Genomic DNA, 20,032 nt, shown 5'->3' on the forward strand with positions numbered 1-20,032 from the left:
GCTAGAAACTTTTGACATGACAATTTCCCGGAATTATTGCGGACCCAGATACTCGTCATGTGCCCTTTCCAAGTTATTCTCTTGTCCCTCCTTTGCTTGATACTGGTCCCAGACAATCTCTAATCTTGACAATCACTTCAAGTTGTGGCAAATACCTGGGCACAACATCTTGTTTAAATCTGATGTAAAGTTGTTGCCTCGGACAGTTATACCAGGAAGTGAGCGTATCAGTGCTACACCGTCGATGATAATGATGTCGTAACAATCTGGTGCGAGTGGTTCCCTGCTGACATGAATGGCACTATCTTTTGAATCTTCTATGCCAACAAATCTGACTTGGTACAAGAGTTGAGCTACCTTTTGGATGACAATGTAGGTGTGTGTGGGGAAGATTCATAATGAAAAACTCTTCCCCATCCCCTCCGCGATAGTATAGTAGGAAAGGTCAGCTGCCTTTTTATGCAAGGTCGTACAGTGCTTGGTCAACTACCAACACAGGGACTTGGTGTAAGTCGGGGTGCGCAGTTTTCTCTTTCACCCGTTTCACTCCATGTGAAATCATTCATAGAGAGGCGGCCTTTTCATGGTAAAGTGGCAAGGAGGCTTCAATGTTTTGCTTTTTTTTTGGGGGGGGGGGGTCCCTGGTTGTCCAACAGTGTTGAGCTGCATGGTAGGAAGACTATGACGCTGGAGTGTGTATTTCTTTATCTTAGGATGTCATAGAAATGCAGTCATCCATGCCTGTTCGTGCTGTTTCTCCTCATCAAGCAAATTCGTTACTACTGCAAACGGTTGCGCATCTTTCATGGGAGGTTGGGTGACAAAATTTTGGCCCACTGGTGGTGCAAACATGTACGAACGAGGAAGGATGGGTTCACTGCTGCATGTTCCTGCTTTCTATGAGTTGATTCGTAAGCATTCTCTGTCCAACCCAGGCTTTTGTGATGAGTTAAACTGAAATATTAAGACGCCAGTTCCCTGGAAGGATGAGCTTTATTGCAGTACGTGGTGTGGGACTGTGATCCAGGTTATCCAGGACTGAAACTGTGAAAATGTCTTGATGCAATTTGTAGCACAGTCTATACAAGTTTTGTTCCTTGTTTAATCTGCAACAGCCAACGACAGCCTCTGTAAATCTAGATTCAGTGCTAAGGACTTTATTGTGTGACACGCTGAGACTATACTTGTTAAGTAGTTCCACCAAGGAGGTTCGAGAGAATGGAGCCACATTGTCTTATTTTCTTTGAAACAATGTTTGTGAAAGAATTGACGAAATAAGAATCAAAATTACTCGACTGGACTTGCCACTAAGCTTAAATGATAATCTATAAGGAACTATACTTGATCATTGTACCACGGAATGAAGCAGAAAATGATAAAATCTGCTCTCCCGGAGGACACAGCTTCAAACATTTCGCATGATATAGCTCTGATTTACACTTTTTCACATATTTCTGGACAGGATTGACTTTAGTTGTATGATTATGTTTTATCATTAGGTGAAATTTCAGGTCTTTGATGATTTGATTGTCCATCTATTGAAAACTGACAGCTCATTATATAATTCAAGCCAGTTGGAACACCATGCTCTTGAACTTCCTTGGTTCTACAGTCCAGCATCTTCCTCCTTGTTTGGGAAAGCAATCTGAGGAACAAAAACACTGGAAGAGGCAGCTCACAATTCAGATTCGCAGAAAGAGAAGTCATATTTAGCATGGCTTTCTGACTCACAGAGTATCTTCAGGAATTCTCTTTATGGCATTGATTTGGGTTTTGAGAGGAGTTGACGGAAGAAATACAGATGTTCTTTGGAACCTTTTGGGGAAAAAAAATCATCAAACCTGAATGCGGTTTCTTCATCCCAAACAGCTTTATTGAGAATAAATGCTGCCATTAATAATATCCGTACTGCCTCATCCACATGGTGTTCGAGTTGCATCTGATATGACCTTTTTAGCATCTTTTAACAAACGATTTAAACTAGGTCTTTCCTCTGTCAAACTAGGGATGTGTTCTGGTATTCTTTCCTCTAGGCGTGTATGGTTGACAGTTTTCTTGATCACATATTGTTCTAATGTTTCAGTCATCATATCCGTCACATCAGGATTTGTACAACTTGTTGTCTCAGATAGGTGAAAGCAGGTATACTTTATCACAATAGTCACGTGGGTGCGCTAGCAGTTCCAAGACCTTTCTTTGGAGTATAATGCCTCTGTAAAACATGGAGCTATTGACCCCCTATTCATCGGATGTGTTGAAAATATATTTTAGGACATTTCTGGAAGATTTCGCTGTAATTCTTTCCTTATTATCATTTCCTTGTGATTATTTCCTTTTTGTCTCGCCCACCGGAGGTGAAGGCGAGACTAAGGGATCCAAATGTCGTCCGTCCGTCGTCCGTCACAAATGTTAAAGTTTACCTGCAAGACTCTCTTATGATGCATAACTTGGCAACTGTTACAGCAATGGCAGCCAAACTTCAGTGATAGAAGCACTAGGGGTATCTTCATGTTATGGTGTTGTCGGAGGTCATGTGATGACGTCAAAGGTCATTTGAGGTCATATATTAAAGAGTACAGATATGCAAGACTCTCTTTTCTATGTTAAAGTTTACCTGCAAGACTCTCTTTTGACAAATAACTTCACATAAGTTGCTTGGATTACAACCTAACTTGGGTCATAGATGCACTGGGGGTACCTTTATGTTATGGTGCCATTGGAGGTCACAGGATAAGGTTAAAGGTCATTTGAGGTCATACGTTAAAGTTTACTTGCAAGACTCTCTTATCACACATAACTCGACACATGTTGCTACAATGGCAATCAAATTTGGGTGATGGATGCACTGGGGGTACCTTCATGTTATGGTGCCATTGGAGGTCACAGGATAAGGTTAAAGGTCATTTGAGGTCATACGTTAAAGTTTACTTGCAAGACTCTCTTATCATACATAACTCGACACATGTTGCTACAATGGCAATCAAATTTGGGTGATGGATGCACTGGGGGTACCTTCATGTTATGGTGCCGTAAGAGGTCACATGATAAGGTCAAAGGTCATTTTAGGTCATACGTTAAAGTTTACTTGCAAGACTCTCTTATCACACATAACTCAGCACATGTTGCTACAATGGCAATCAAACTTGGGTGATGGTAGATGTCTCTTGGGAAATTGAAGGTAACCACAAGGTCAAAGGTCACAGATGGGTCAACAAACTTTTAGGGCCCAATGTTAAGTTTTTAGGGCGCATTTCGTTTATGGCTCACAACTTTTGATCCCTTGGTCCGTTTGTGACCAAACTTGGATGGAAGATGTCCCTTGGAGAGGTGAAGGTCGTCACAAGGTCAAAGGTCACAGACAGGGGTCAACAAAATTTTAGGGCCCAATGTTATGTTTTTAGGGCGCATTTTGATTGTGGCTCATAACTTTTGATCCCTATGTCCGTTTGTGACCAAACTTGGATGGTACATGTCCCTTGGGGAGTTAAAGGTCATCACAAGGTCAAAGGTCACAGAAAGGGGTCAACAAATTTTGAGGGTCCAATGTTATGTTTTTATGGCATGTTTCGATTATGGCTCATTACTTTTGATCCCTTTGTTCGTTTGTGACCAAACGTGGATGGTAAATGTCCCTTGGGGTGTTGAAGGTCACCACAAGGTCAAAGGTCATAAGTAGGTCAATTAACTTCTGGGAGTTATAAAAAATATTAATTCCTTGTACGCGAATGGGCGAGACACAATTTGGCACTTGCCTTGTTTATATACATTTTGTCTCTAAATAATTGTATTTTTTTAAGGAAAAAAGCTTTGAAAATGGAATTTATGTAAATTTATGCAAATTAAGCAAAAGGCATTAATTGTTTTTATTTCTAAATGTGTCCAATAATCTCATTACCCTTGAAAATATCAGGTTCAGCACTTAAATCACTTCAAATGGAGAGTTTTATCCAATTTTTTGACAAAAGTCTAGAAGTTGGCGGCCATCTTGGATTTTGGCGGCCATTTTGAGTATTTCTTACTTGTGTGCTTGACACTCGAACCAATATTGATCTATAGACAATTACCTTTACAATGGTACCAAAAATTAAACTTTTACATCAACTTGAACTGAAAATCAAAAATAACACATGCAAGGCCCCCCACTAATACGCGCAATCCAAAAGATTTCAGCTCGTTGTTACATGTTCACCTTTTGCTTCACGTGGAGTCAGCTCGAATCAACCTTATCAACCCGTCCACAACGTCTTTTTCTACGGCGCCTGCAGTATTTTGATTATCTAACTCAAGGTGAACATCAACATATTGGATCCCCAATGATGAAATGGTAAGAACATACACTGAATTTGATGTTAAATTAATGGAAAAAAATGTTTGAATTTCGTGCTCGGTCAGGCCTGTGCTCAGCGCAGTCCCAATCTTTCAATTTTTTGTTGGCGATCTGCTGACGCTATCAAACGTTTCCGTAGTAGTGTTAGTAACGTGTTTAATAAGCCTACATTGTGTCTGACGATGCGTAGATGTATGACATTGTTACATTTATCTTAACGCTCCTTTCATATAAAATGTCAACATAAGCTACTGCCAGTATTCACACTGTCCTTAGCAATCCTGTGTTTTAGCGGTGAGGATAATTTCGGAGTGCTTTATTTTTTAGTTCAGGCAACAACGTAAAACTGCATCATGCATGTGGTTCAGCTTATTTGTCTGACTTGTTCAAGTGTAACGTTAGGTTTCTGCACCCAAAGGCAAACAAGATTGGGCCTACTTGAGATTGTGACATTTGTGTAATGTCATTGTCAGCAAGATAGTTCTACAACTACATTTGTTCCTTGACAGTTATACTGCATAACTGAATTCTACATTGGTAAATCAAACTAGGTCTTAATACCTATTAATAGTCTTGATAATTATTAAATACCGGGTTGTTCTATACATGTATCATCTTAGCGACAGCGTACTAACCAGTAGGAACCTTTATGAGGCTGAAGTATCATAGGGCAAGCCCAAAAGACAAAATCAGTTCTCTCATATTTTCCACAAAAGACTCTAAGTGCTAAACTTTGGTTACAAAGACATCTCATCGACACACTATTACCATGGCATTACATTGGTTATTCTGGTACTGTAGAATTAGGCCTATTCATAATAAGTGTTCATTGTCAACATATACTTCAGAGCATTAATTGTTATAGGAGTTTATGGGTAGGTACTCACTGTCTAAATGTCAAGGGGAGATTATTCTCCAGATGTCATGTAGACTCTAATGATTTAGTGACTGTGAAGGTTCTTTCACCTGTCATCTCTGATCATTGGATGTAGTACCGGTATTCATTTCTTCTTTTTCTTTCTTTCCAATTGAAATAAATAATTGTTGTAATACATCACTGGGAGAAGACAACAACAGTCCACAAAGTTGGCATCTATACTACTATTTTGATTTGAAAAATCCCACTGTACAGTCCACCTTTCAAACCCACATTAATCAGACTAAGCATTTGTTCTCATATTTCAGGGCAGAATAAAAACTTGGCTGTGCTATTATTCCTGAACAAGCAGACAACCCTGGGCTGCACACAGAACTGGAACAGAACCATCAGATGGAGAGGAGACGTACTTGGTGTCTGGTAGATAAAGAATTTGGCAGGAGCAAACAGCTAATTGCAGGTTTGTATTGTGCTGTGCATCAGCTAATTGCATTAATAGTATCGAATGTTGAGTTTAGTAACAATCTTATGACTGTAAAGTAGAACTATAACTATAATTTGAATTAAAAAAAAAAAAGATAATTTATTATGGCCTATCCTTTTCATTTACTATGAATACCTGGATCTGTGAACCAAGTCAGAAGACATAATCATACAGTCATAACGTATTTTTGGTAATTGCATAATATGCTTTGTATTAAGATGCATCTTGCACTGGCTGATGAGGTATAGAACTAAACTTAATTCCTTGAGTTTACATTTCAAATCTAATTTAATCTGTTTTAATAATTATTCCATTTCTGTAACCTGCATGGTTCATTTTCTTCTGCAATGACACTCTAATATTGAGTATGACCTTAAACCTTCAAAGAAATAGAATAATATTAACATTCAAAATATTCATAATTTTCAGGTCTGACTGTGACAGCCTTGAGGAGTTTTCAACAGTTTCAAAAGTCGTGGACAAGTCATCTTCCTTCACGATTCTGGTGGGGTTGGCAATTGTAAGACTGGAAAGCGTACCTGTCCCGTTTACAGGGAGCTGTCTGAAATCAGAAAGTTTTCGTACTTTCACTTCTACCATGTTCAGCAAGGCTGATTGTTTGTGTGAGGGAACACCTCTGGGATAACGAAAAAAAGAAGAAAAACTATAATTGGGTTTACTCAAGACAGTTGGAATGGTTCCTCAAAACAAGCAGTTACCCATCCAGGCTGATATCTACTGGATCAACACTCGACAGAGCGCTATGAATATCTTCAAGCACATCAGACCTTTCCTCTTCCAAGATGTCACTTGCCCCCAGTCCGAGAGACTGAGGCCTCGTGATAGAGCTATGAAGTGTCATCCTCAACTTATTGGCATACTTCTCCACTTTATGTTTCCTACTGTATTTCACTCTTAGAGCAGATACTGGTATTGCCCTTTGGTTTGGAATCTTGGATCATGGATGACAATATGTTTTGCCCCATGCATGTATGCAGCATACTGAGTATATACTGCACATTATCATAATCTACAAATGTACTTGAGTACAGCTGGTTTAGCCAAAAAAAAATTCCACCCTATAATGAATGTCGTTGGCGAGAAGGCAGGTGTGATTATCATGCCCTCAAGACACTGCTAGCTGTGGAAAACTATCAATACTCATGGCATATCAGTACTCTGCTATGAATTTACGGGTAACAATTTCAAATGCATCTTCAGATAACTTAACATTCTTAGGTTTTCTTCCAGTAGTTACAATATCCTTTATGTATTGTCTTTTGTTGACATGTGTTTATAAATGGCACTATGCAATTGCAAGTATTCACAGTTGACTTGTTCAAAAAAGTTATAAGCATAGAAGTTTCCTCTTCACTTCCACTGTTTTGCTGTCAGCTTACCAATAATGTGCAAATGATATTGTGATTTAATTAGCTCATGTATTAGTAGACTGTGGTCGATATCAATGTGAAATTCAGTCTTTTTAGTGAGCCCAAGAGAGAAAAACTTGTATGTAGCTAGCCTCATCCTGAAGCAGTTGACATACATGTTTCTTCTTTTCTGTTTTTCTGTGTCTAATATCAGGGGGAAAAAAGGATACATATGATGACTTACTATTCTTCACTTGTAGCTGAGCTTGGGCTGATATTAATGTAACGTGATTACTGTAATTTCATCAGGGTATGGGAAGCATGGAAACCAACAGAAATCTCACTTAAAACTTTCCACTTGAGAATCACTGGATCTTTTTCGTGAGTAGATGTTTTACTCTTTCTTAGGGGGTATGGCAACATGACATGATTAAGAGTTATATGTTTGTTTGTTTTTTTCATTTTTCAGGGAACAGATGTTAACATTACCTCAGTTTTCATATAGCAATGGGAACAATTTGATTTGATTTGATTTGATTTATTTCTGCTTAATTCCGTTACATCAGATATGAGTATGTACATGTCATTTACAGTCATTTGAATATGACAAAACAGTATATCGACACATAGTTTTTAGTACAATTATACAAGACAATTAGGGTACATAGTTGAATTCCATTACTTTATCTATTGAATTTTACTTTTAGACTACTTCATTCTGTATCTGCTCTTGGTGGAAGTTGCATCCATCTTTCTGGAGTTCCATGTAAATTGTTCAGTGTGGAGACATTCTCTTTTTTCTTTCTTCCATTCTTTCCATCTATTCTGTCACGTCGTGTCCCTTATTTGCAAATAAGTATTTCATAACATTTTTCTTTGAGTGGTTCACAATACACAAGCTTGCTTTTTAGTGGACCTCTCAATTCTTTTTTTTTCTCAGTTGAAACATAACTGTATTTTTTTTTTGCCAGTATGCATGCATATATCTTTATCTGTATCATTTATCCTCTGCGAAGTCGAATGTATACGTTAATGATATAGTTCCTGATTTATTCTGTGTTGTGTTTTGTTGGAAAAAGAAATATGAAGAAAAAGGAATTGAATTGAATTATCTACACTGCATCATGCATTGTCTTTGATGGAGTTGAGATCCATTAAGTGGTAGGAGAAGAGATTAAAGTGTTGCAAGTGCAATAACTCTTTACTCCAACAAATTCCATATGGAGCATGTGCCTACAATTCTTTATGTATTCTTTTTCATGTTCATTTTGATACTGTCTTGGAAGTATGTGTGAATATGTATGTTACAGTTTTGTTTGCATAGTGCATGCTGTGTACCGGTACTTCTTTGTACATAGGTGTGTATGCGTGTGTGTTTTTGCACATGTAGGCCTATGTTGAATGAATGAATGAATGTATAATTGGAGTACTCTTACCCCAGTGACATAATTCTAGTTTAATTTTGTAATGTAATTGTAAAAGAAGGGTTAAAATAGGTTTAATTCCATCCTATATTGCAAGTATAAAATCCGCACATTTGCTACATTTAGATTGCATATTTTGCAAAAACACATTATATCTTGTATGTGTAACAGTGCCGGGATGTTCCGTTAGGCCTGCACAAATATTGCTGCATTCATTTTTAACCATGGCCCTGTTCGTATTACAGCTATATCACACACCTAGCCAAACACTCATGCATGCAACTTTTTAGAATATAAAGCTTGTTTATAGACCTTTTCACATGCAGAGGAACACAATAATGGCTTGATATACATTCAAACACATTCAAACGTTATTTACATGTGTTCAAACATGCAAGACAAACAACATGGTCCCTTATCCTCTTCCTGTCTCAGCACACACATACACACACTCAAACACAGACAGACAGACACATAAACATACAATATACATACGCGCAAGTTCACACAGAAGTACACACATACATACACACACCCACTTTCACAGGCTAGAGAACACAATGATGGCTTAACATACAATCCAACACAAGCGTTAAACTTGCATGACTGTATAGTTTACATTAGACACTCACGACAAAAACATGGTCTCTTATCATCTTCCTGTCTCACTCACACACAAGCCTACACACACTCAAACACAAACAGACAGACACACAAATCTTCATTGTACATACACGTAAGTAACACACAAGTACACACACACGCACACGTCCACTTCTCAATCGGATACATTCTGTTACCATATCCAACGACATGTTTCTCTACGCGTGTTTTATACTGAAAGCCCAAATTCGTTTAGAATTTGAAATGCAACTCTTATTTTTGTGGTTGTCATGGCAACGATGATTTCATAAGAATACTTAAGTTTTACATCATATCATCCATGACAAGACTTGGGGGAAAGATTCCAACTTTGATGAGTAACGGACCCAAACTGTGGGACTATGAGCTGTTAAAGGGGCACAGTGTTCCCCGTCCAATGACTTACGCGCGCGCATGCATAAACGCGTTAAAAAGTGGCAGGATTTGGGCAAAACATGCTTTTTTAAATTTCATAATTAGGGCACTTAGGATTGGAATTTCAGAAAACGGATTGCATATTTAGATACGTCAGAACTCGCTCTTCAATGTGGCGGTGAAAACTCAATTTCGGTATTTTACGGCCTAAGGGCCCTTTTCTCGCGTCACGGCCCATATATATACATATAATCAACTTTTGTTTGAGGTATCCTATCTTGTTACCTTGAAGATGAAAAGATAGCACGAGAAAGATAGGGAGATAATGAAATCAGGCTAGATGAACATATACTGAGAGTGATGAATAAGTGAAGAGAACCGGCATTGTGTATGGCCTAAGTGATAATATAAGACGGAGAGATACACAGACAGACAGACAGACAGACAGGCAAAGACTGGGAGAAGGGAACATATTCAAGACGACTTGGCTGCACACAGTAATACACCTTGACAGACTATAATCTGCTGCTGACAAACATATAACACGTGCAGACGAAAAGAGCTATAGAGAGAAAAGAGAGATTCTACACACTATTGAGAAACTCGCCCATAGATTAAAATCATGCACACACACAAAAAAAAAAAAACACACGCAACTAAACAAATTAACCCTGTGCATGCCATATAATTTTCCTGTCCATTGATATATGTGTGAAATTTGTACAAATTGGACTCATTGGCAAAGAAAGGGTAAATAAAGAAAAAAAAATGACTCACACTGCAAGTATCGACTCCTCCAGCCTGGTAGCCGGCACATATCATGGAGTCTGCCCGGAACTCTGGGTAAGCGATGGCGCAGTCGCTATCGGGGATCAACCCAACCACGGCTTGTTGGAGAGCGTCCACAGTACCGCCTCCTATAAGAGCATGACCAAAAGAATAAAACAAAAAAGCCGGTCATGGCACCGCACGATAATCATTGATGTTATATGCTCCAGTTTTCCCTTTACATCCATTTTCTCAGGCTGACAAAACATGCCATAATCATGTAAACAAACCTCCTTATGACAAAATGATTGGAAATGAACAAGGACAACAGTCAACAAGAACAAGAACAAAATCCTACCACTTGTATACCCATCCTCAAACTCGCCGTGTTTGGCACACTGTTCTTCTTTTCAAAAGAGGCAGTTCATTGACTAAACTGTAAACAAGATCTCTGATATCACCGCGTCCGGCAATGCACAATTTCAGTAAAACAGCACGAGATAACGGAATATGTTGACTCATGAATCATAATTTCTTCATTTAATTACATGTTGTTGGGGTTTTTTTTCAAATTGACAGAAGTTCGCATCATGTATTATGATACATTTGTTTCGAATCCTCATGACATGAGAACTGCTGATTTTCTTGAAGATAAAAATTATGAAGCCACATTCAAGTTTTTTAAAAATGTGGAATTACGAGAATACATGATGAGTCCGGAGATTTTCGTTCATGCCGACCTCTTTTCTACTCTATTTCATCCATACACGGGGAAATATTGTACAGGTGAACTACCACTCAACGCCCCACCAGAACTCCCCCGACCCCAACCCGTGCACCCATCACCACCACCCCCACCAGCCGCTTTCTCCTACCCACCTTCTATCACTGCACCCCAACCAGCCACGTAGCAGGTCTTGTAGTTCTCGATCTCATCACCGATCGTCGCCAGGCAGATGGGTCTCACGTAGTCGTCGAACTCCGGCACGGGGTCGATAAGTCGGAGGAGAGCGATGTCGTCGCCCCCGGCAACGTTGGTGAAGTCGGGATGCGAGATGATCTCAATTGATGTCACGTGGTGGTACGCGGTCTCTATGGAGATTTCGATGTCTCCTACCGTCAACGTGTTAAAGGCTCCACTGGTAAGGTATGGGAAGTGCAAGTAAGCTATTATGCGGCCGTCGCAGAATTAATCAAAATGGTTTCAGCACGACATTTAAGTTATTATGACTCAGAGCCTCTACAAGTCAAGCAACATAAATGGTCTACAGCAGAACCCTCTCATCCTATTTCACATTGAGAAGTCAGCCCGGCTTGCTAAGACTGGACAAATATCCCTTCTTTTGAAGCACCTGGAACTTTACAAATTTTGCCATTCCGGTTTTCAAGAAACACTTGAGCCGTCCCTAGCTGAGTGCTGATGATGATAATAATGGATTCAAGCGCTAAAGAATAATTTAGCCAACAAGTTGAGGGAACATCGATGTGAGCAAAACCAGCTACACCAGTGGGAGTGGGTGTGTTGCTTTGTTGCCCGGTTGTTCAAGTTGACCGGGCAGTATTTCGTATAACTAGAGGGTAATGATCTGTCATGACATCATGACAATTTTTAGTCCAAATGCAGCAGTCCCCAACGGAGGGAAGATGGTGCTCAATACAGTATCATGTGACGGGGAAGGGGGATAAGCAAAGAGTTATCCCTCCTTGGTATAAACAACCATTTTTTACGCACAAAGTATGCTCACATGAATCGCCACAAGTTTTTGGGGGGTTAGACATCTCTTTACAGGTCGTAGAGTTTATGAGCGCAGTCAAGTACATGAATGTTCTTTCATCTTTACGAAACGATAATGTCGTAACACACTATCTAAATCACTGAATTTTGAAGTGCTTGCCATTTGTGAATAGACGGAAAACCTTTCCTCTTTTATCGCGCGAAATATAGATATTTGCCAACACGCAGGGAGCATTTCATGAAGCGTTTTGTCCGTCAAATTTGTCGGACAAACTTGCTGTCAGCCAATTAGATGCAAGGATTTCACTAGCTTATAACATTTTGTCACAACAATTATCTGACAAAACGCTTCATGAAATGCCCTCCTACTGGAAGATTTTTTTTTTTTTCAAATGATAGAATTTATTGATTTCTCGAAGCAACATAATTTTACAGAGGATAAATGAATTACAAAGTTATTACTTCAACACAAAAACATTTCTTTGATACAAACAATTTAAACACATATCTGTGTTTTTATACTTTTTTTTCAAATATTTAAATATCTTCTTACTAAAAACATACTATAAAGGGTCGTACATGCGAGAATGCGAAAATAGGATAAAATAACTTTTGGCAGTCCGAAAGCCCGCCCAGGCCCGCCCGACATGGCGACGACGAGTGCACATTGAATAACTTCCACAGGACCATTGCAATTGACTACACACAGCCCCGCCGCCGTACACAAGTGTAACACTTGAGCACAGCGACAGGGCCACGCACAGCCACGTTGCAATGTACAGCTAATAAAAGGAAATTCGTAAATACTAATAGGCCCCATGGACAGAAAATCTAGAAATTAGCATACAAAATTCACCCGCCGTCCCCACGCTCTGGCAGGCCCCCAGCGGACTTCCGGCAAGCCATTGGAACGCCAAGGATGCACCCTGCCCGAAAGTATGTACAGTGTATACATTTACATTACACACGCCACACCCAGGTAGGCTCCTAGAAAGCCACCGGGTTGCCATACCCTGCCCGAAAGCATGCATAAATAAAATTACATCATAACAACGTTAAAAGAAACTCGCGGGTACATAGACCTTTAAACTATTTTCATGCATACCTCCCCGGCAAAGGTTGCTCCAGGCAACCCGTAAACACGTCAATATCCACCTGACGTTGCAACAACTAAATGTATGCAAGGTTGATTCCAAGTATGGAATTATTTTCTACAAACAAAATCGAATGTTACCAGTTTCCGAGAGAAAATACCTCCATATATTTGACTACGAACCAAATGAAAGTGTTGCATCAGCCCCATCCTTGAATCATCAAGAAACATGAAATACACTGTAACGAAACAACATCAGACAGTTCAAATAAGTTGAACATGTCTCCATTTATCTAAAAACACAGTGATTTTACCTTGTTTTAGATATATAATTTCTTCAATTTCACAATAATGTTTCAAAGCTTTTTGAAATAACGCCAAAGATAATGTACCGTTCTTACATCTTGTGGCGAATATGTAATATTTGGCATATAAAAAAACAGAATTCAATGTAGTGAAAGGACCATTTAAGATTCCAAATATGAAATCGTTAAATGTGAGAATAACTTCATCTTTCAAAACTTGTCTTTGGAACTCTCTCAAAAAACGTTGAGTATAAGGGCACTCCCAGAACAAATGTGTAATTGTCTCGGTTGTATCTAAACAAAAGGTACATAAATCAGAATCTGACAAACCAATTCGTTTTAGCAGTTTATTCACCCCGAGGATGTTGTGTAGAATCTTGAACTGAAAATAACGCAATTTTGTCGACAATGAACTTTTAAAAGGAATGAGATAGATTTTTTCCCAGTCAGTGACTGGTTCTATCAAAATTGAATTCCATTTTTCTTGTGATTTTGGAACTTCACGAAAATTATCTACGCATTTTCTATGAATAAATCTACATACTTTAGGAGCTTTCTTAATTTCAAGAATCAGTTCTTCTTGATAATTTTTATCTTGAGTTTGAGGTTTTTTAACAAGATTTTTCCAGTTAAGAGGAATTGCAGATATGATGGAAAAAAAATCCAAAAAATTGCATTGAATTTCATATTTATTTCTAAATTGTGAAAATGAAAGAAAATTACCCTGTTCATTCAAAATATGATAAATTCTCGTAATACCTTTATTTATCCAATTATGCTTAATAACAACTTTTCCATTAATTCTAATGCAAGAATTATTCCATATAACCTGATTATGAATATATCTGTCAGGAGGGTTCTGAGAAAAAACTAAATTACTCCAGCAGACAAGAATTTCTCGTATGAATATATTTCCGACCTGATTAATCATATCCTTGCAATCAAGATTACAAATCCAAAATAAGTCTCCACCGAGATCTTTCATTGACAAGTCAAAAAAGCATTTCCAGCTACCCCTACTATCAGGGTTTAAAAAGCGTTTTACCCATGCGGTTTTAAGACCAACAATCATTGACTGAATGTGTATCATTCGTAGTCCTCCCTCACTATAATCTCCAATAATAATTTTACGTTTGATCTTATCTGGCTTCTTGCTCCATATAAATGAATATATAACAGACTCAATTTCTTTTATGAAATCATCTGGAGGCTTTGGAAGAACAGAGAATAAAAATACTAATTGAGATATACCGAGAGATTTAACAAGAGTAATCTTACCTATTGGGGTTAAATTTCTAGGAGCCCAAACTCTAAAAATTCTTTTCAGTAATTCCATTTTAGGCTTAAAATTGAGTTCAAATAAGTCATTTGGGTTTGTAGTAAAACGTATACCCAAAAGGCGATAAGGCCCTGGTGAATATGTGAAACCCAAAAAGGATACATCTGGAGGATGGGCTTTGTAATATCCTAAAGCAATAACATCTGATTTGTTGCGGTTAATACACAAGCCAGAATATATTTTCAGTTGATTTATAATATACATAATTCTGGCAAGAGAGTTTGTGTCTTGAACATAAAATGTTGTATCATCAGCATACATACTTATCTTTATTTCAACATCATTGATTATGATCCCTTTAACGTTATCGTCTCTTTTAATCCATATACTCATTATTTCATTGCAGATTATAAACAGTAACGGGCTAAGGGGGCATCCTTGGCGCACACCTCGCGTAAGATTAAAGAACTCAGAGGCATGACCATTATTTAAAACACAAGAATGAATATCAGTATACAAAATTTGCACCCAGGAGATCAAATCATCTCCAAAGTTAAAGTATCTTAAGGCTTGAAACATATATGACCATTCCAGTTTATCGAATGCCTTTTCTATATCTGCTAACAGCATAAAACCAGTAGCTTCACAGTCAATCATGTCTAATGCCAGTCTAATATTTTCACCAATGAATCGCCCCTTCATAAAACCGGTTTGATCACAACTTATTATATCAGACAACACTTTCTTTAACCTTTGGGCAAGACATTTTGCCAAAAGCTTGTAATCAGTATTCAGAATAGATATGGGCCGCCAATTCTTCAAAAAAAGTAAATCCTGATTTTTTTTTGGAATAAGATTAATGATTGCTCTCCTTTGGTCCAGGGATAATTTGCCTGAAGTAAAAGAGAAATTGAAACTATTAAGTAACATTTCTCCAAGATCTGTAAAAAAGAATTTGTAAAATTCACACGGGAAGCCGTCAGTTCCTGGAGTTTTATTATTCTTCATAGTTTTAAGACTGTGTAGACATTCATTGAGTGTGATCAAACCTTCACATTTTTCTTTTAAATTTTCAGACAATTTAATTTCCTGAGTGTCTCTAGGTAACAAATGTTCAAACTCTACAGTAGGAGGATTACACGACGTGTAAATCAACTTATAATAATCTTTGACAGTGTTTAAAATATCTTTTGTCGATGAAACAAGTTCACCATTATCATTGTAAAGTTTGGTAATAAGTTTTTGTCTCTGATTCCTTTTCTCCAAATTCAAAAAATATCGAGTGTTCTTTTCACCATTCTCGACCCAGTTTGCTCTGGATCTAATAATGACACCCTGAGTTTTCTTTTCATACAAAACATTTAAATCATCTCTGTAACATTTTATCTGTTGGGCCAGAGAATCACAAGGATTAAGAACATAATCAGATTCTAAATTACCTATTTTCTCAAGCAATCATTTTCATATTTCTTATTCTGTTTTGCTTTCTGAATAGAGTATCTAAGAGTCAAAGATCTCATTTGACATTTCAAAAAATCCCAAAAAGTATTTGGGTCTAAAATTTCAAAATATAAAGTTTTAGTTTCTTTAATACAATTACGAATCTGTTCAACATATGTTTCATCTTGTAAAAGAGATGTATTAAATTTCCAAAAACCACGTCCTCTGATTTTATTTACTACAGAAAAATTAAGGGATATTGCTGGAAGATGCTGGAAGATGCTGGATACTGGAAGATGCTGGATGTACTTACACACAGTGGGCGGCGGTGATGGCCCATTCTTCATTAATTAGAGATGCGCCACACTGGTGGATGGCGGTGCCACGCCGCAGCGAACCGATCCAAGGCCACTCGCCCAAGTTAGAGTCCACCCCACCAACAATTCTGTCTTGTCGCTGGGTGAAAACGGGTCGCGTGCCGCAGATGGACGAGTTGGTAATGTCTGTGGTGAGGAAATATATATATATATTATATCTCACGTATTTCTAATGAATAAGTGCGTTTGTCTGTCTCGCATAATCTTAGTGTACATCTAGGCTGATTGATGATTAGCTGAAATGGCATCATTAAAAATTATAGTTCAGAGTCGGGCACTAACACCTAACTGTTGAAATTAAGGAAATGATATGTATCACCTATTCCTAATGAATAAATATGTTTGTCTGTCTTGCCCAACTATAGTGTACATCTAAGCTGATTGGTGATTAGCTGAAATAGCAAAATCAAATATTAGAGTCGAGCTCTAACAACTATATAACTGTTGAAATTAGGGAAATGATGTTATGGATACACTTTACTTCGTAAAAGCACACTCTACACTAGACCAGGGTCCGGTTTCATAAAGCTTGTTATCAATAGCAACTACCACATTTCTATGTCAAATTTGCTGTCAGCCAATCAGATGCAAGAATTTCAGTAGCTTATAACAGCTATCATAACTTGTTATTGATAACAAGTTTTATGAAACGGGGCCCAGTTGGTGCCTGCAAACTACTCGTTACATGACACTAACTATCATGACACCACGGCCGCAGCCGCCCGTCTCACCTCCTTCGGGTCCCCGGCAGAAGAGCTCATCTCCTATCGGCTGCTCGTTCGAGAACTGATCACACGAGATATCCCACTCGGTTTCCTCGGAGCTCGCGAGGACGCCGGAGCACGCTTCTCTAATCTCCTCGCAGGCGCGGCGGCAGGGCCGCTGCGTGGGTCCGTTGTGGAAGCACTGTGGGAAGTAAACGGCGCAGAAGAAGCGATCGGCCCACTCGTGGCAGGCGGCGGACGCGTTGGCGACTGCGCCGTAAGTCGCCAGGGCCTGGTCCTCGTCGGATGCCGCGAGGTTCGGATAGTAGGTCCTGCCGTAGCTCAGCAACTCTTGACACGTGTTCTCGGGAATCGGTCGGCATTGCGCTGCAGGGAATTCAGCAGAAGATAAAGTTGTGGTGTATCGTAACAAAACATGAAATTGGAAAACCGCCATAACCACGATGACTGTTAGTTAGATCTTCTCTTCGCCACATTAGAGTACAAACGTCACAATTATTATACACCTCTAAGAACCCAGGTTGTGTACAACAAAAACAGAAATCCCACTTTGCAGCTCAAACGAGGATCAAGCTACCCTGCGTTGCTTACATTTGAATATCGTACCTTTAATCTTTAGAGATATTGTATTTCCCAAGAGGTAAAGATATCAGGTGTTTTTCAAGAGCTAATAAGTCATTGAAAACCGAACACAAATATCATCCTGTATCATATTATTGTTTCCAACGTCTCAACAAGCTAAAACAAAATTCCATTCTTATTAGGACTTTGAAGAACTTGAGCTCTGACATTTACTTCATTTGTATTCTTAAATCGAATTTGGTGCGATGGCAGAAAACTCACATTCACTTCTGGCATATTTACTTCTTAAACCTGGTAGTTTTACCTCTGACACTAAGATGTCTTGTAAGCCTGACACTAATTGTACACTCGAACCGTCATAATACAAAGGAATACATAAGGTCTTACCACATGGGCCCCTCCCCCATTTTTTCCCCTGGAAAATGTGGTAAAGCCTTTTTTTTTTTGGGGGGGGGGGGGTTTACATATTTTTGCTTGTCAGTCTATTCATAACGGAAGTTGTACCAGAAAATTGCGCTGAGAAAAGCGTGGGTAACTGATAAAACCAAGAAGTTGCACCAAAAAATTGTGCTGTAGGCCCATTTTTTTGTTTTTGTTCTTGTCTGCTGATGAAACCCGTAAGTGGCACCAGAAATATACAACTGTTTCCCCCCTCCCTCCCCCCTCCCCACACACACATACTTTAATGACCAAGCCGGCCCTGGAGAGAGAAAGAGAGAGGGGAGGGGGATGAAAGAGAGGGAGAGAGAAGGGGGAAGAGAGAGGGAGACTATAAACGCAACTTACGGCAGTCATCTTCGTCGGAGAAATCCTCGCAGTCCATGACGCCGTCGCAGCGGGCAGAGCTCGAGACGCAGATACCGTTGGTGCACTGGAACTGGTTCCTCGTGCAAACTGGGTGATTGGCGCAAAAAGTTCATGTAATGCAAACAAGGATCATTATTATTATAATGGTAATTACTTCGTAAACCTGCTTGTTAGTGCAAATGATAATAGTCCTAAAATACATCCAGCCTACCTCGTGTCGCACTACACATACACTATCCAAATTCATGACATTCTTCCGTCGAGATGTTTTCATCGCGACTGATTGACAAATTGCCTTACATCAACGTTAATACGCACTGAATTGTGTTTTTAGTAGCCATGTGTTTTAGTAGTAGCCATGATAAAAAACATGGGCGTACATACTCCATCAGGATTCGAACCTACGACCTCCTATGCCCATGATTTTTATCATGGCTACAACTAAAACACTGATCAATTCAGTGCTTATTTACGTCGATGTATAGATAGGGCAATGTGTCAATCAGTTGCAACATACACTATTATTTCTAAATCTTTTTTTGGCTATCTAGTGTTACTCAGAATCGATAGATGCGTCTTCTGCATCGATTATAGCACACTAAATGTTTCATTCTGCATGGTTATTAAAGACTCGAGTAAGTCTTTAACTCTAGGAGATGATAAACTCACCACAGCCGGTCTCGTCCGAGTTGTCGAAACAGTCGATCACCCCGTCACACTCGCTTTCGACCGGCACCCTCTGGTCTGCACCACATGGCACGGTGTCTGAGCAGGAAAAGAGCGTGTTTTAAAAATTCGATCTGGCTCAGGACAAGCAAGCAAACGAACGAACAAAACAAACAAACAAGCAAACAAAGAAACAAACAACAAAACAAACAAACAGATTAAAATCCGATACAAATATAATACCCTTGATCTACAAGTTTGCTTCCATTCCTATTCATGCGACCTGTTGCTTACAGCTACATCATTATGAAAGCGGGGAACGGTAGTTAGGATGAGAACTATATACGTTGTGTGATATACAGCGTAGGTTTATCCTGTCAAATTTTCAAATTCTATGAAGGTTGTCAACACAAAACCTTTTAGATTTTCTGTAGAACGTTGCTACAGGGCTTGTTATCGACCTACAGTATTTGAATATGTTATATTTTAAACGCTTGACTGAGTGAAAACGCCGATTTTTGAAAAAAACAAATCATCAAATCTGTTCAGACACCAAGGTGTGAAGATGGGTTTGTCGGTGATCCAAGCGCGACAGTGTGTCATCAAATGTATCAAGCACTCCACAGTGTCCTGGCATGACACAATATAAATTAAATTTTGCGTATTGATATGGCCTGCTATGAGTGACTAAGATGTAGCAACATAAGTCGCAAACCTTAGTAAATGATATACTATTTTGTCCAATTTGGTATAGAT

General features: G+C 38.9%; 1 protein-coding gene across 1 annotated transcript in view; it reads right to left on the reverse strand.

Annotated features, from left to right (window-relative positions):
* LOC139734550 (uncharacterized) overlaps nucleotides 1-20,032 on the reverse strand; it is a 70,463-nt gene that overhangs the window by 4,744 nt on the left and 45,687 nt on the right. Inside the window, exons 38-43 of the mRNA XM_071645324.1 lie at nucleotides 19,280-19,375; nucleotides 18,590-18,697; nucleotides 17,228-17,587; nucleotides 16,433-16,622; nucleotides 11,147-11,406; nucleotides 10,277-10,416 (exon numbers count right to left, since the gene is read on the reverse strand). Coding sequence (XP_071501425.1) covers nucleotides 10,277-10,416; nucleotides 11,147-11,406; nucleotides 16,433-16,622; nucleotides 17,228-17,587; nucleotides 18,590-18,697; nucleotides 19,280-19,375 — 1,154 coding nt within the window. The remainder of the gene's footprint in view (nucleotides 1-10,276; nucleotides 10,417-11,146; nucleotides 11,407-16,432; nucleotides 16,623-17,227; nucleotides 17,588-18,589; nucleotides 18,698-19,279; nucleotides 19,376-20,032) is intronic.

Source organism: Diadema antillarum, unplaced genomic scaffold, assembly GCF_040938485.1.
Source record: "Diadema antillarum isolate AM-2024a unplaced genomic scaffold, OU_Dant_1.0 seq00000532_RagTag, whole genome shotgun sequence".
In the NCBI taxonomy this organism is placed as follows: domain Eukaryota; kingdom Metazoa; phylum Echinodermata; class Echinoidea; order Diadematoida; family Diadematidae; genus Diadema; species Diadema antillarum.